Below are 16,110 nucleotides of genomic sequence, written 5' to 3' on the forward strand. Positions count from 1 at the left end.
CTGGCCCTCTGTCCTCCCTCCAGCCAAGCAAGAAATGCAGCGTGTCTTTCCCTTGGGCAGACCCCAGGCAGGGTTAGTGAGGGGCGTGGCCTGCCTTCAGCCCCAAGGGCCAGATACAGAGGCATGGAGGGCTGCATGTGGGGCTTTCCACCCCCTGCTGAGGCATTCGGGGCTCTGCGACCGGTCCCCGCGGCGGAGGCAGGCGGGCCTGGGATCTTCTGCCTCTGGCTGGGCTGATGGGCACTGGCATCCGAAGCGCAGGGAGGGCACCCGGTTGGGGAAGGCTCGGCTGGGGGCGAGACTGGCCGAAGAGCGGAGTGGAGGAAGTCAGCGCGGGAGGGAGACGGCGGAGGAGGCTGAAGGTCGCAGCAAAGCACTGGCCCAGGACGAAGCCGCCTCTCGGCTCCTCCAGCGGCGGCCCCTGAGACGCCTAGAAGTTGCGTCCTGGGAAGCATCGGGGTCTTTGCGGAAGAGCGGCGGCAGCGGGCTTCTGAGCGTGAGCAGAGTGAAGGTCCTTCTCTCTTTCCCTCCCTCGGCGCCGGAGGAATCGCAGCCAGCGCGAGGGGGCCGGCCTTTCCGGCCGGGGCGAGGCTCTGCCTCTGCCCTCTCCCCGCCCCGAAGCTCCACAGCCCAGCCGTCTCCTCCGCAGGCAAGATGCGGGTGTTGCTCCTGCTCCCGTTCTGCTCAGCGCTCGGCTTCGGCCTCGCCAGTGGCGGCCAAGGTCCGTGGGAGGGGGGGAGAGGGAGGGAGAGCGAGCCGCTGCCGTCGTGCCCCCCTCCCTACCTGCGCGCCTGGAGGGCGCCGCCGCCGCGCCGATTTGGAAACGAGTGCAGGGGGCACGCAGAGCGAGAAGCAGGGAGGCGAGCGGGGAGGGCGCGGCTGTCGCCAGGAGCCCCTGCCTTCGGCGCCGGGGGGGAGAGGGAGAAGGGCCCGAGAAACCGTGCGCGAGGCCCCGTCCCCCTCCGCCGCTCCCTTTCGCTTTCTCTCCTTCGCCCGTGGCGCGTCTGGCGAGGGGCGCAGTCCGGAGGGCGGGAGGGAATGCCCGGGTGGTGTGCGGGGGGAGCACCTGGTCGCCGGCGGGGAGACCTGCTGGGCCGCGGGGAGAAGAGGAGGCTGGTCTGGGTGGGGGGCTTCTGATGCTCCTCAGAGACAAGGCGGGTTTACCTAAAGTGCGAGCGTTTGTTTCTTTACGGCGCAATCCAGTGCGTGTCTACTCAGAAGTAAGCTGCGTTGGGTCCCATGGGACTTACTCCCAGGCCAGTGTGTATTGGATGGCATGGATGTGCGTGCTAGATCTACGGGGACAGGGGAGTCCCAGCCGGCCAGTGGCTCTCTTGGGAAGGTGAAAGAATCCAGGGAGGCTGCCTCTCCCTCTGACTGACTGACTGCCTTTTTGCCCGGCCGATGCATGTAATCGGCTTGCTGAATAAATCTGCTTAATCCAGGAAGGAATAACAAAACAAACGAACAAGCAGCTGCGCTGTCTGAATGACCCCCACCCCCTGTCCCGGGCCAGCTGGCCACAAGTCAGGGAAAGGGGATGTGGAGCTTCGCCAGGGCGGGCCGACTTTCTTTTCCGTTTTTAGTCTCATGCTTTGTCTTTGTCTTTTTTCTTCCCCCAACAGAGGAATTGCTCTTTAAGATCTGGATGTCTCAGGTAAGCGTGGCAGTTTGGTGGGAGACCCGCTCCCTCTCCCCAGAGCAGTTTACCTCTTCCATGGCCTGGCTGCCCTTAAAGGGACTTTCCTGCTGGGCTGGGGGGGGGAGGGGGGGAGGAGGCTGCGGCCCTTTGAGAGCTCCCAGCCGGCTCCTCCTCGCAAAGCTGCTCTTGGCTGTGACCCAGCAGGGCGATTTTTAGCACTGACCTGGAAAGGAGGAAGCACTGCAGGCTTCTCAGAATGAAATCAGAAGTGCTCAATGTTCCCACAAAATGCCAAAATTGGCACACACACGCAAGCAGCAAAAGGCCGCCTCTTCACCCCTAAGGGTGGCACATCTCTGTTTCCTTTCCATCCCCTGTGAGGGTGACCTGCACTGTGTTTTCACGTGTGCAAATGTGGGTCTGGGAAGGAGTGTGCAAAGCTGCATGGCCTGAGTGAGCTGAAGGGGTGACAAGCTGCTCCTCTGGGCCTGGCCTCTCCCTTGGAGGATGTGGCCAAGAGGAACTTTCCCAAGGAATTCTTCTGTGCAGGACCAGCCACACATTTGTGGCTTACAGTGTGAAGTGTGTTCAGACCACAGGAATGGGGAAGTGGTGCCCCCCCCCGCCCCAGTATTGCTGGACTCCTACCCCTGTCATTCATCCCCTGTGCCGGAGGCAGCACGAGTTGCTGGGGAGTCAAACATCCTGCTTATGAATTTCTCATTGGGGGCTTCTGGTTGGCCCCTGTGAGAACAGGATGCTGGAGTAGGCGGGCCCTTTTGGCCAGGCTCCTCTTGCCTCCTTGTCCCTGGTCACCCTGGCAGGGCTGATGGGAGCTGGAGTCCAGCCACATTTTCCATGGCAGCTCCCTGGCTATGGAACTCTCTGCTTTCTGACAATTAGCATTGCTTCCAACTAATTAAAAACATTTTTATTCTCCTGGGTTTTGGCTAATGGAAGATACTCTGTTGGATGTACCTGCTGCCGAAAACATGTTTAGGAAGGTCTTGATAACTGCTGTCGCCTGCAGTTTTTTGTCTGTTGTTACCTGCCCTGTAGTCATGGGAGTGACAGGGTGGGGTGGGACTCCCACCGGTGGGACTCCCATGACTTCAGGGCGGGTAACAACAGACAAAAAACTGCAGGCGACAGCAGTTATCAAGACCTTCCTAAACATGTTTTCGGCAGCAGGTACATATATATATATAACCTATGGAGGAGTCATGGGTTCCCCATCCAGGTCACAGAAGATTCTGTGACTGAAATGGATGCTGCGCGTGTGGTTTATGGGCAGTGGAGTGGGAAGCACTTTCTGTTCTAAATGTGGCCAGGGCGCACTTTCACTTCTGCCTTCTGCAGCTGCACCTCCTTCCTCTGCCCCACAGAATAACAAGCGCTACAGCCTGGAGGAGTATCATCAGCGGCTTCAGATCTTTATGACGAACAAGCGTAAAATTGATAAGCACAATGCTGGGAATCACACCTTCCAAAGTAGGGGCTCTGCCTTTGAAACCCCCCCCCATCTCTTTTAAAAAAAAGAGAAAAAGACATTTGGTATCAGTGTTGCTGACCTTGCATCACAACTCCCTCTTCTCTCTCCTCCTTTCAGTGGGCCTGAACCAGTTTTCAGACATGACATTCACTGAATTCAGGAAAAAGTATCTCTGGCGTGAACCCCAGGTAGGTGTCTGTGCCATGCCCCTGTCATATGTGGAGCCTTTGGCGGTTTGTTCTGCAGTCCTATGCTTGTGTACTCAGAATCAAATCCCCTTGCGTTCTGCTATCACGTGTCTCTCGGAACTCCTCTTTATGCGTGTGTACTTTACATGCAATCCTTAAACACACACGTGTAAGAGAGGAATATTTTATGTGGGTCGACCATGTGCTGCCCTTAGAATGTGTCTAAGAAAATTCAAAACCCAGGAATTCACACCCACTCCAAAAGCTTGAGTTTGAATGTCAGCGCATCCCTTGGTTACAGCAGGGTGGGAAAGGAAATTCAATTGCACTTAAACAGTGTGGTGCAGCCTATAAACATAAGTTCACTTGTGCATTTCACCAAAACCCCTTTCCAACCCTAAAGAAACAATATATTCTCAGAAGAGGGGGGGAAATTGTCCTAAAGAAAAATGAAGGGAAAAGGAGCATGTCCATTTGGCACGAAACTCCAAAAGATAGAACAGAGATTAAAAGTTACATTTCCATTCCTCTGAGGAGCTCTCACAGCTGTAATGATGCTATCTGCATGTATATGTTCAAGTCAGAACCAGAAGCTGAAGTCAGGAATACTGTGCCTAAGGTTTTCAGCTTAGATTCACAAGTTCTGCCTTGCAGTTGCTCTGAGTGGGATTGCAGCCAGGTAAAAGAATCCCTAGACCTTCAGAGCGTCTTGAGCCAGTGTGCTGCTTTAAGATGTTCTTTGCAGAAAGATGGTGTGTTGTGTATGTGAGAGGGGCCCAAACCTCTCCTTTTGCTAGCGCCACTCCCTCATAAGATAAACATTATACTAAGTATTTGTATGGCACTTTTTCAAGCACTCAGTGTTTTGGTAATACTATCTCAAGCCAGATTTAAATGTGATGCTGGGTTAGCAAGAACCTGGTATGGGGGGAGGGGTACCCTCACCTGTGCATGCAGCATTGGCACGCCAGGGATCCCTTGGGCCAGGTGGGCCCTGTATGCATAGCAGCCGAGTGCCCAGTTTAAATATGGATTGCTGCATTTTGCAAACACCTAGGCTGTGGGCACACTAGTTGCTTCGAAAGCAGTTACAATGGTTTCTCTAGTTGCACTTTGAAGTGATTGCCCTTGGCTGGCCACACCTCCCTTCCCCACTGCTGACCTCTGGCTAAGCCTACAGCAAAGTTTTTCCATTGGTCACACCTGGAGGGGCAACGGGTTGATCTACCAATCAGTTGCAAAATCTGTCTGAAGCTGAATTAAAAAACAACACCACAGTGGAGCTGATCCGACCGGGTTTCAGAGTAAAAGGGGGCAGAGTTTGACTAGCATTGTGTGCCCCAGTTTTCAGAAAGCAGGTGGAGACTCACTGCAACCGGCACACCAGGGAGTGTATCTCAAGTATAATCCACTTCTGAAAATAGTGTTCTAACAGTCTAAAAATAAGATCTCCTGGAAACATACACATTGTCTGGAGGAGGAAGAAAACCCATTTTAAATAGAGGCTTTGAAAATCTTTTTCTCAAAGCAACAGAATGCTAGTGTTTTTTTTTTAATAGAGCTGTTGGCAGTTCTGTTTTAATTGTGAACCTGTCTTATCTTTGCTCTATAATAGGGTAAGGGCGCCGAAAGTGAAAAAGCAGTTAAAAATACCTGGAAACAGAAAAATATTTTCTTCAAACAGAGGCGGACCGACTTACTTACAAATGGAGAGAAGGTCCCAACCTTATATAAGCAGACTTTACTCTAAAACCATTACTGCAGTTCCCAAAGGGATTATTCTCCATAATTAGTGTAGTAGCTTCTATTGAGAATATCAATAATGGAAAAGGTTGTGGCACACCATGAAGTCAGGTTGATTGTGGTGGCTGCTGTGTTTTTTCCTCCCCCAGTTTGGGGCCCATGAACCAGAGGCTCCACCAGCCCCCCAGCTCCTGCTCTTCTTTGCTGTGGGCTCTAATAAGCCAGGCCAACCTGGCAAAGCTCACCTCTTGTGGCACGTGAACCTCTGTGGCATCTTGGGGAGGGGGGAGAGATCAGCTGCCAGCTGAGCGTGAGGCTCTCTTGTTGCTTTCAGAACTGTTCAGCCACTGTGAGCAACTTTGTCAGCCGCACTGGGCCGTGTCCAAACACCATAGACTGGAGGAAGAAAGGAAATTATGTGACACCAGTGAAAAACCAGGTAAGGAACTGATCCTGAATTGTCCTTTCCAGCCCAGCTGTTGGTGCCGCAGAACAAGTGAGAAAATACTTCCACTGGGGACACATGAGAGTTTTAAGCATAATCCCAATTATGGGCTTGTGCTTTCTTAAGGATTTTGCAGACAGGAATAGTGCTAAAGGTGCAAATGTTGCCTGGTTTGTGTGGTTCAGTAAATTTATTAAACCATGGCTTAGCATTATGTGTGGGAACCTGCCCAGTGGTTAAATAGTGGTTTCTTTGGTTAAGGTGTTGGACTACGACCTGGGAGACCAGGGTTTGAATCCCCATGAAGCCATGAAGTAATAAATAATAATAATAATAATAATAATAATAATAATAATAATAATAATAATGAAGCTCACTGAGTGACCTTGGGCCAATCACTGCCTCTCAGCCTCGGAGGGAGGCAATAGTAAACCCCTTCTGAATACCGCTTACCATGAAACCCTATACATAGGGTCGCCATGAGTCGGAATCGACTTGAAGGCGGTCAATTTCAATTTACCACCAACAAACCACAGTCTGAAGCCATGGTTTGTTGTTGAATTACTTACTTATTTAATTATTTAATTTATATCTCACCCTTCCTCCCAGTAGGAGCCCAGGGCGGCAAACAAAAGCACTACAAACACTTTAAAACATCGTAAAAACAGACTTACGAACTTTGTTTTAACTATGGACTCATTTACATGGTGGTTTACTGTGTGTTTGGTGCATATCTTTAAATTTGCATGGTTCACATGATGTTACCAGCAAACCAAAGCAATCATGCGGTTTCCCCCCTGTAAATCTGTACTGTTATGGGTTTGGGCATGGAGGTGGATGATTTCTATGAGTCCCCTTCCAGCATCTGATGTGGAACCCTGCACCTGGAGGTGGGCACTGCAGAGGAGAAACCTGCTCCTAGTCAGATGAGTCTCTTTTGTTAATCGAATAGAGTGGCCAGGCGAGCTAATGGATCTATCAAGTGCCCATTAACAGGGCCAGGGAGATCCCATTGTTATTAAAACTCTTTAGAAGCCCCCCCCCCTCCTGGGACCAAAAAGAGAGGTTTGTGTTTTTGAGTTGAGTCAGAAAAGGCTAGGAACTGGAGGTAAGCAGAGAGGCTGGCTCTCTGCACCGTGGCTTTAGGGTGCCTCCTGTAAGCCTGATGGAAAATGCAAGATCTATTGGACTGCTTATGCTTTGAACCCCTCCACCTTAAGCTCAAGTTGGAATGTGTGTAAATAAATAAACCATATTTCATAAAGACACCACAGTCTCCGCTGGCCTTCTTTCCAAGGAAACCAAACCCTGAGTAAGCGCAGGGACCCCTGGAGATCTTTCACCGCTCTGAGATTGGCGTGGCACGCAACAGTACTATCTCAATCCACTGACAATACAAAAAGGGGAGAAAAGTCTCCACTTTGTTTCTGTAGTGCTTGCAGATACTTTGCTCCATTGCTTTTAGGTGGGTGTGTCAATTGTTCCCCTTTCCATGCCCACTATCTCCTCCTCCCTTCTTTCATTTTGTTTCCTGTGGGCTGACAAGCAACATCTGGCTGCTCTCCATTCTGCTGGCCTTTTTTATGTTGCTGCAAATTGTGCCTTTATTTCTTCCCCCTAACTTGTGTGCAAAAGCATAACACTGCTTAAACAAAGATTTGTATTTTATTTGTATCTTACCAACCATAGGCAGGGAATAACACAGATATTTGCACTTCCGTGTTTTTTTTAAAGGAACCTACTGCAGCTGGTAGAACAGACTGAGCATGCTCAGTCACCAAGTAACCAGAGGGAGAGGAAATGTATAATTAGAGGGCAGGGCCACAAGGAAATAGTGAGACTAATCCTCTCCAGAGGGACGCCTACTTGTGTGAATGGGAAAAACCAAATGGCAGCTAGCATTTGTACTGCAGAGAGTGCAAATCAATAATGAAGGTAAAAGCTGTGTAATTGCTATGAACAAATACTCCCATGTAGATGAGCCCTATGGCTTGGTGTTATCCCAGCACCTTCCCTTAACTATGGTTTGTTTGGCTACACCATCTCAGATGCTCACCAAAATATTTATTTATTTGATTTATATCCTGCCCTTCCAGCAGGAGCCCTACAAAGGCATGAGCAATGGGAAAACAAACCAAACTTTGGAGAAGCAAACCATGGTTTGTTTGATCATCTGTGTGGCACAACTCATAGTTTTTTAAACAAACTATGACTTTGTGTTAAGTGCAAACCTGTGCCTTCTTGTGGCTGTTGAAAGAGCTGCTGCTTTTTCTCCTGCCTTGCCTCTTCTTTCTGTCCATCTGACCTCTCCCTCCTACCCAAGGGTCCCTGTGGCAGCTGCTGGACTTTCTCCACCACTGGGTGCTTGGAGTCAGCCATTGCCATAGCAACAGGAAAGCTACTGGACCTGGTAAGATTCCCCTGTTGAACACCAGCCTTTCCAATTCCTTCTATTCCATGTTAACTCCAGGAGTGGTCAGGCCACATCTGGGTTAAGAAACAGGGATTGCCCTGTTCAGATGGGTGCAGGGGCAACACAGCAGGGCATCCACCATAGCAAAATGGGATGGTCAGAGAGTTCAAACTGAGTGCAAGGCCTCTCAGCCTGTGCCGCTCTCTGCTGCAGGACCTCATGGCCAGAAATCTGAGAGCCTTGTAGCCACTTGCTTAGATGTTTGCTCTGCCCCAGCCAAGGGCGGGCTTCGGAAGGTGAACAGACCTTGACCCATCATATGGGCACTGGAGGGACCGGCTTCCCTTCCTACCTTTGGTGGGGGTCAGCCCCCTGGAGACCAGGGTCAGAAGAAAGCATTGAGATTTCCTTCCCCCGCCCCACTCCCTGGTATCTGTCAGGTTTAGTGTCTCGTGAATCCCAGTCCCTGCTGAGGCCGCTTCTAAGTGCTGACTAAGTTGGAGGCAGAGAGCTGGAGAAGGGTGGCCACCCCTTCAGATGCTCAGGCTGCTGTGAGTGCGTTTCAGGGGAGGAAGCGTCTCCTTTGTGGGTTCCTTCACCTCAAGTGTCTTCCTCACCCAGGCTGAACAGCAACTGGTTGACTGTGCTCAGGACTTCAACAATCATGGATGTAGCGGGTAAGGTCTCTGGGGTCCTCTTAGACCGTCTCCATCACAGCAATGCCTCCCAGCTCTGGCTAAGCGCACACCCCCCATCCCTGTTTACTCTGCATCCAGCAAGCTCCCACTGGTGATTTGGGAAGTGGGTTACACGCAACGCTAGGCACAATCAGTATCTGTCCTGCTGTTTCTTATGCAATACTGCATTTGAAGCGTTTCCCCCCCAAACTAGCTTTGATCCAAATGGAGAGGAAGAATGACCTTGCTTGTGTTTTGAGTGGCAATGTGTCCACAGCCTCAGTATCCCATCCTCTGCATTCCCCACCCCCCACCAGCAGCTTCCTCAGTTACCACTGTAAGAGAATAACAGGCTGTGAACACACCAGTCGCCTACACCAAAGCATTTCCATTGGCCACACCGGGAGGGGGATCGGTTGATCTGCCAATCAGCTGCAAAATCTTGGAAACTGAATTTTAAAAAAACGCACTCCAGCTGCTCCCACCAGGTTTTGTGGTCAAAAGGGGTGGGGTTTGACTAGCGCTGTGTGCCCCCATTTTTAGAAGAGAGAGGTGGAGATGCCGCTCTGGAACTGGCAGAAACAGGGCGTGAGTCTCTACCCTGAATCGCTTGCAGCCCAGCTTTCCTTTGAGAGTGATTCACTGGTCCCAGTTGTGCTTCTGGATGGGATACTTTCTGTATTGTGCCATGATCTTCTTTTACTCCCCTATAATTGGTTAATCAGTTGCGCTTTGATTTTTATTGTTGTTAAACTTGAAATGTCAATATTAATTAAAAGAAGAAGAGGAGAATAACAGAAAGCTGGCAGGTTGATTTGTGCTGTCTGCTTGTGCTTTTGCCTCCTCCAGGGGCCTTCCCAGCCAGGCGTTTGAATATATCCTGTACAACAAAGGGCTGATGGGCGAGGATGAATACCCTTACCTTGCACAGGTATTGTTGCTGGGACTGCAAAATGACTGACATGGGGCAGGGCCTCCCTTCCCTTTAAGCGGCTCTAACAGGCTTTCTTTGTCTTACCCTCAGAATGGCACCTGCAAATTCCAAGCTCCGAAGGCCATTGCATTTGTCAAAACAGTCGTCAACATTACACTGGTGAGTGGCTCCTCACGTCAGTCAGCAGCGCCTGCCCCTCACCTGGGACCCTTTTGCTTGTAAATGCAGCTTTGCCTGAGCTGCAAAGCCAGGTGTTGGAGACCCCCACAGCCACAGCAGCCAGCATGGCCAGTAATCAAGGGTGATGGGTATCTGAAGGGCCGCGGGTTCCTCACCCCCGCTAGTTTCCTGGACTCTGCTGCTTGCATTGAGCAGGGGGTTAGACTTGATGGCCTTATAGGCCCCTTCCAACTCTACTATTCAAAGATTCTATGGTTCCCCTCCCCACATCCAGCCTTCCACTCTGTAACTTTCCCCAAATTGGATTCTGCTTGCCGTGGACACACCCCTCTTCCTTGGCTGCTTTCTTACTGATCTGTTCCAAATATTTACATCCCACCTTTTTGCCTCTCCATGGGGCCTCCCAATGGCCTCTTGCTTACTTCTCAGAGCAAACTTATTTGTTGGGCTTTTAGCAAAGTCTGCTCCATTAGTTCTGGGGCGGGCCTCCCCCTCCCCTCCCCCGGATTATGGACTCATCCTGGCAGTGCTGCCTCTACCACTGGAGAATGAGGCAGGAGAGCTGGGGTGACTATGGAAGCTTGCCGCCCCAGATCCCTGCCTTCTTTCTCTCTCCTTCCCTTCCTGAAGTGGCCCAGTCTCCTTGCAGACCAGGCCCTCTACCCTAGGCAGCCTTTTTGCAAGTTCCCGCTGGCCGTCAAGCAGTCAAGTGAGCAACTGGCGCCCGTGTGTGATGTCAAAGGCAAGTGCTGGGTTCACAGCTACCCTGGCCCCATTTCCTACGCTGTCTAGAACGGTGCCATTGCTCAGGGTAGAGCATCTGCTTTGTGGGCAGACGGTCCCAGATTCAATCCCCGCTGGCATCTCCAGATAACCCTTGGAAAGCCTCGCTGTCTGAAATCCTGGAGAGCCGCTGTGAATTAATGTGGCTCCCAAACTTTGGTCCACAGGCCACTGGTAGGCCATGAGTTTCATTCAGGTGGGACATGGTGTGTTGTGAAAACACAACTAGAGCCATTCGGCACTCAGCGCAGCGTGTAAAATTGCTCCAACAGGCAGAAAAATCAGTAAAGGGTCCCCCTTGGCAATTCTCATGTGGTCCATAGGGGGAAAAGTTTGGGAACCGCTGATGTAGCCAGTCCTGACCTGGAGGGACCATTGGTCTGACTGCGTGCAAGGCAGCTCCCTACATTCCTGTGCAACCCTCTAGAGTGGCATAAACCTACATGCTGTATCACAAATATTTGTATTTATTTATTTATTATTTGATTTATATCCTGTCCTTCCTCCCACCAGGAGCTCAATGTTAACAATGTAAGAGATTCTGTGGTAGAGATTACTGTCTCCTGCAGCTTCTTAGGCCATTTGGGATGCAACACCGGTTTAAATGTGCCTGCTGAGTTGACATGTGCCAAAGTTAGTGCTTTCTGTGTCTTCGGCCAAGTTGGAGACCAGGATGCTGGTGAAAGATATCTCAGTCCATAGATTGTTTTTACTTTTGTTTTTGTTTAGTATAAGTTTGTTTTCAAATCACACCACAAATTTTTGAAATATGCATTTCTGACATACGATAATTCAGTCTCAACAGATCCAATCCTCCCTCCCTTTACTGATCTAAAAAAGAATTTCCCCCATCTCCCCCCCCTTTTCATGGGTAAAGAGGCTGCAGTGGGGGGGGGGGAGGCAAGGGAGACATCCTCATTGTGGCAGGTTTCTTTGTTTTTCATAACCAAGGTCATATCTAGGACTCAGGTCTGAATGGAACCAGAAATGGCAAGTAGGCTTCCAAGTCTATTTTACGGTTCTCTTTGCCTTCTAGCTGACAAAATATATGAAGTGGTGGGTTCTCTTCTAGAGATTCTTGTATGTTATTGCTGGCTCTGCCTGCTTTGTGCTCCAGTGCCACTCCCACCCCCCAACTGGCTCTGGCCCTGATGGAGTTTTCCTGTGGGTCTACAACCCTTTGCAGAAAAAGTTTCTCACCCCAGCATTAAAAAGTGCTGAGAGCCCAGCAGTTCCTCTCCTCCCCTGTCACATGTGAAGAATGGAGACACATGGCAAAAGCTGCCCATTCTTGTTTTCATAAAGGGGAGGGAGTAACTGTCCCTCCACTGGAAAGTCAGCCTGTTGAGCCCCTTTTCCTTTAAAGGAGGGGCTACAGTTCCAGTCCTGTTTTGGATGTGTGGGGGCTACTAGCACTTTGCACATGTTCAGTGGGACTTCCTTTTCTAGGCCTTAACAAACAGGTCCCAAGTCTAACCATTCTCTGCTTTGCATCCTGAGGAGTCCATCCCCAGCCCTTGCTGAGCTAGACCCAAGCATTGTGTTACTGACGTCTGGGATTCTCTCCTTCCAGTATGATGAACCAGGCATGATGGAAGCTGTAGGCAAGTACAATCCAGTGAGCTTCGCCTTTGAAGTGACAGACGACTTCATGTACTACAAAGAGGGAGTTTACTCCAGGTGAGTGTCTTGAAATGTGGGCAAATGCTACTCAAAGTGGTGTACTTCATTTATGGATTATGCCTGTAGCTAGTCTCAAGGCCCCGTTGGTCATCTGGCATCTTTCCCGGCATGTAAGCAAGCATTTGTGTGGTTGCACCAGAGCTTTGCACCACTAGGCCTGATGCTTGTGGAGCAAAGAACTAGCTTGGTTGTCATTTTTCATCTGCTGTCTTACCTGGATTAAGTATGTCAGCTCGTTGGTCTGTTCTGTGTTGATCAAACCTCTCCTGGAGTCACTGGGTCCACTTCTGGGCACCCCAGTTTAAGAAAGATATTGTTAACTTGGGACGTATCCAGAGGAGAGCAACAAAGACCCTGAGGGGCCTGGGGATGAACTCCTATGAGGAGGAAAGGTTGAAGGAGTTGGATGAGATTATCTAATGTTTGAAGGGCTGTCACATAGAAGTGCTGTCACATAGATGATGGGCCAAATTTGCTTTCTGTTGTTCCAGAGGGTAGGACCCAAACCAACAGTGTCAAATTACAAGACAAAGTATTGAGACTAAACATTAGGAAGAACTTTCTGACAGAACCAGCTGTTTGACAATGGAACAGTTTGCCTTAGAAGGTGGTGAACGTTTTTGCAGAGGTTGGGTGGTCACCCATCAGGGATGCTGCAATCATGGGTTTCCTGCATTAGCAGGGGGTTGGAGACCCATTCCATCTCTGATTCCATGTGTGGTTAATCAATCATCCAGAGACAAGAGGCCCATATCCTACACACTGAAAAAAAAATCTCCACCATTTTCTTTCCACAGCACACAGTGTGATAAAACTCCAGACAAAGTAAATCATGCTGTACTGGCCGTAGGCTATGGAGAGAAGAACGGCCTTCCATACTGGATTGTCAAAAATTCCTGGAGCCCCCTTTGGGGCGTGGATGGGTAAAGTATTCCTCCTTAGTTTCTGCTCTAGCTAGCTAGACCAATCTTCATCAACTGGGTGCCCTCCAGATATTTTGGACTACAACTCCCATCAGCCTTAGCCAGGTGATGGGACTTGTAGTCCAAACCATATAGAGGACTCGCATGTTGGCAAAGGCTGAGCTAGACTCAATTGCATGTTCAGGATCCTAATTTGTGCTTTGGCACCGCCTAGTGGCTTGCTTCAGGACTGAGGGTAATCACCTGGAAAATCCACAAAGGGCCTTCCCTGTCCAATCTTAGAATCAATCAAGCCATAAGTGTTCAAGATTTACTTGGTCATCTTGAAATTCACCCCTTGTCTCCAGAATATGATTCGTAATGCAGAGGATTCTTAAGAGTTTTCTGTAACCTCATCATCCTGCAGAAGCACACATGTCTAGATGAGGCAAGTCTTTCCTAAGCATTCTCATCAGACAACCGGGCTTTTCGGCAACAGGAGGGTTTGGGGCTGGTGGCATTATTTCTGTGTTAGATTACCACAGTGTATTGCACATTGGGCTGCCTTTGAAGACTGTTAGGAAACCAACTAGTTCAGAATGCAGCGGCCAAACTCCTGATTGGAAGTGTCTGATTGTGCCCAGCTTCACTGGCTGCCATTTTGTTTCTGAGCCCTGTTCCACAGTGCTGGTTTTGACCTATAGCGCCTTGCACAGTGTGGGACACCAGTACCTTAAGAACTGCTTTTCCCCATATGAACCTGCCCAGACCCTCAGATCAACATTTAAGGACCTTCTCCATATGCTCCCTCCTTCAGATGTTGGAGGATGGCAACAAGAGGATGGCCTCTTTCTGTAGTGGCCCCCCAACTGTAGAATGCTCTTCCCAAGGAGGCTTGGCCGGCACCGACTTTGTCATCCTTCTACTACTAGCCAAAGAAGTTTTTATTCTCCCAGGGTTTGGGGCAGCGCTAATAGGTAACCAAAAGCCAGAGCATTTTTGGTGTTCACCCTTGTGAGAGTGGGGTGGTTACTTAGTTTGGTGGGTGATTTTTCTGGTTGAATACTTTAGTAGTTTTGTTTTGTTTTAATGGATGTCTATTGTATTGTATATGTTGTGATAAATAAGCCGAGCAAATCTAATCAAGAGAGGCACTCTCTTTAAAACCTGCTTCTCCTCTTAGTCAGGGTACAGCAGGCCAGTTTTCTAGGAAAGCCTCAAGCTTTGACAAAGAGGGTCTTAGGAACACAGGACGCTGCCTTGTACCAAGCCAGTCCATTGTCTACACTGACAGGCAGCAGCTCTCCAGAGGTTTAGACAGGAACCCTTTCCTAGCCTTATCTGGAGATACCAGGGATTGAACCTGGGACTTTCTGCATGCAAAGGGTTTTATATACTCCGATAGGAAACTCCTGTGAATGAAATTCTCTGTTCTGCCTTTTAGATATTTCTATATTGAACGTGGAAAGAACATGTGTGGCCTTGCTGACTGTGCATCCTATCCAGTTCCTCTTGTTTAAAGTCAGACTGGATTTTGGTACCAGGGAGCTGGTAGTGATGTGTGAATGTGCCAAAAACTGAAGCTGGATAGAAGTCCATCAGAGCCAAGAAGGATTCCTCAGCACTGGCCTCTTGTTTCAGAAGGGACTCTTCAGGCATGCGCCTCCTCTTTACCTGTGGCACATACTGTGGGAGCAGTTTAATCCACATTTTGCTGTACTATCCTAGCTCCCCACACGTCTTGTTGCTCTAGTACAGTGTTGCTCAAACTTCCTGAAATCATGCTCCCTTTTATCTTCTTTATTCTTTGTAGTTCCCACACTTACTCTCACAAGAGCTCAGGGCAACTGATAACAATAATAAAAATCCAATACTAAAAACAAGAATAAAATCACGATCTGCAACAAAATCCAATAAATTTTAATATATCACAGCCAGCAATGTTATGTAAATAGAGCCAACACTAGTATATTTTGAACAAGTTTTTAGCTGCTGCCCAAACCCAATGTGGGGAATAACCGGATCTCTACAGGAACCAAGCTCCATATGTATGGGATGTGTACGCACGCACACACACCATTTGAGAATGCACCTCACAGATGCTGACTTGAATCCTGCGCTTTATTTTTCACAGCCTCAGTAGGACCTTAACCCACATGTCAAGAAATGCTTTGACCATTCAGTTTATGGCTGATTATCAACTGGACACCCAAAGCTGTTTGCATCTTGCCCCCCTTCCCATTGGTGACCCACATACCAGGTTGAGAAGCACCACTCTAGTGAATTCAGCTGGCATGTGGAATAATGCTCTGGAACCATTAGGTAGGGCCTTCAAAAAGTCTGGTGTTCTCCTACAGGTCAAGCCACTTCATATCGCACTTCTGCAACATTTGAACAGCTTTGTTACTGGAATCCTAATATTGTCTTAGTAATCTTAAAAAGGGTGATATTTTGAGGCTTTTTAGTAACGGCTTTGCACAGATTGTTATAAAATTACCTTAACTTGCACTGCTGTAATAGAGAAGTTCATACATGGTTTTAATAGTAGTAATGCTGAAGGAATCTTTAAAATCTGCCCTTATGTGAAATAATTGGTAGTCTTTTATGGAGTTTACATTAATTCTGCGTTTAAGCTCTTGGCAATGCAATTAATGGGCTCCTGGAGGTGAGGGTGGTCATGAAGGTCATCCTTGGCAGGGAGAACTGACTGGTTGCTGCGCAATAATACTCAGTTTCAGGGAAACTTTGTTTTGCAGAATGCTGTTTGCTAAAACGGCATCAGGGATCAAAATTATCTTATTCATAGCTGATTTTTTAAAAAATTAATAGTATATTTCCTTTTGGAAGCCTGATTATTTTTGTAATGATGAAGTTTCCAGTTTTAGACTTGACAATTAAAGGGCTGACTTTGGATAAAAAGGCTCATTGTGTGCTTGGCTTGGTCGCTGCCTGCAGGGACCCTCTTGGGTGGGGGAAGTGGGGGGGGGGGTGTCTGAAGGCACTTTCCAGCTCCTGATTTACATATACT

General features: G+C 49.0%; 1 protein-coding gene across 3 annotated transcripts; it reads left to right on the forward strand.

Annotated features, from left to right (window-relative positions):
* Nucleotides 1–150: 150 nt before the first annotated feature.
* Nucleotides 151–16,001, forward strand: CTSH (cathepsin H). 3 transcript variants are annotated; one of them, XM_061595968.1, is made up of 12 exons: nucleotides 151–721; nucleotides 1,626–1,657; nucleotides 3,028–3,133; nucleotides 3,252–3,322; nucleotides 5,400–5,504; nucleotides 7,834–7,920; nucleotides 8,545–8,600; nucleotides 9,450–9,531; nucleotides 9,625–9,693; nucleotides 12,071–12,177; nucleotides 12,978–13,103; nucleotides 14,527–16,001. In XM_061595968.1, exons 1-12 carry the CDS (start codon nucleotides 655–657, stop codon nucleotides 14,600–14,602), a joined length of 984 nt encoding a protein of 327 aa, XP_061451952.1. In that variant the 5' UTR covers nucleotides 151–654; the 3' UTR covers nucleotides 14,603–16,001. The 3 variants fall into 3 exon arrangements, with proteins under 3 accessions (XP_061451952.1, XP_061451953.1, XP_061451954.1); XM_061595969.1 differs by having other exon boundaries at nucleotides 155–649; XM_061595970.1 differs by lacking the exon at nucleotides 151–721 and adding an exon at nucleotides 1,182–1,220.
* Nucleotides 16,002–16,110: the final 109 nt, after the last annotated feature.

The sequence above is a fragment of the Rhineura floridana genome, chromosome 14 (genome assembly GCF_030035675.1).
Source record: "Rhineura floridana isolate rRhiFlo1 chromosome 14, rRhiFlo1.hap2, whole genome shotgun sequence".
Lineage (NCBI taxonomy): Eukaryota > Metazoa > Chordata > Lepidosauria > Squamata > Rhineuridae > Rhineura > Rhineura floridana.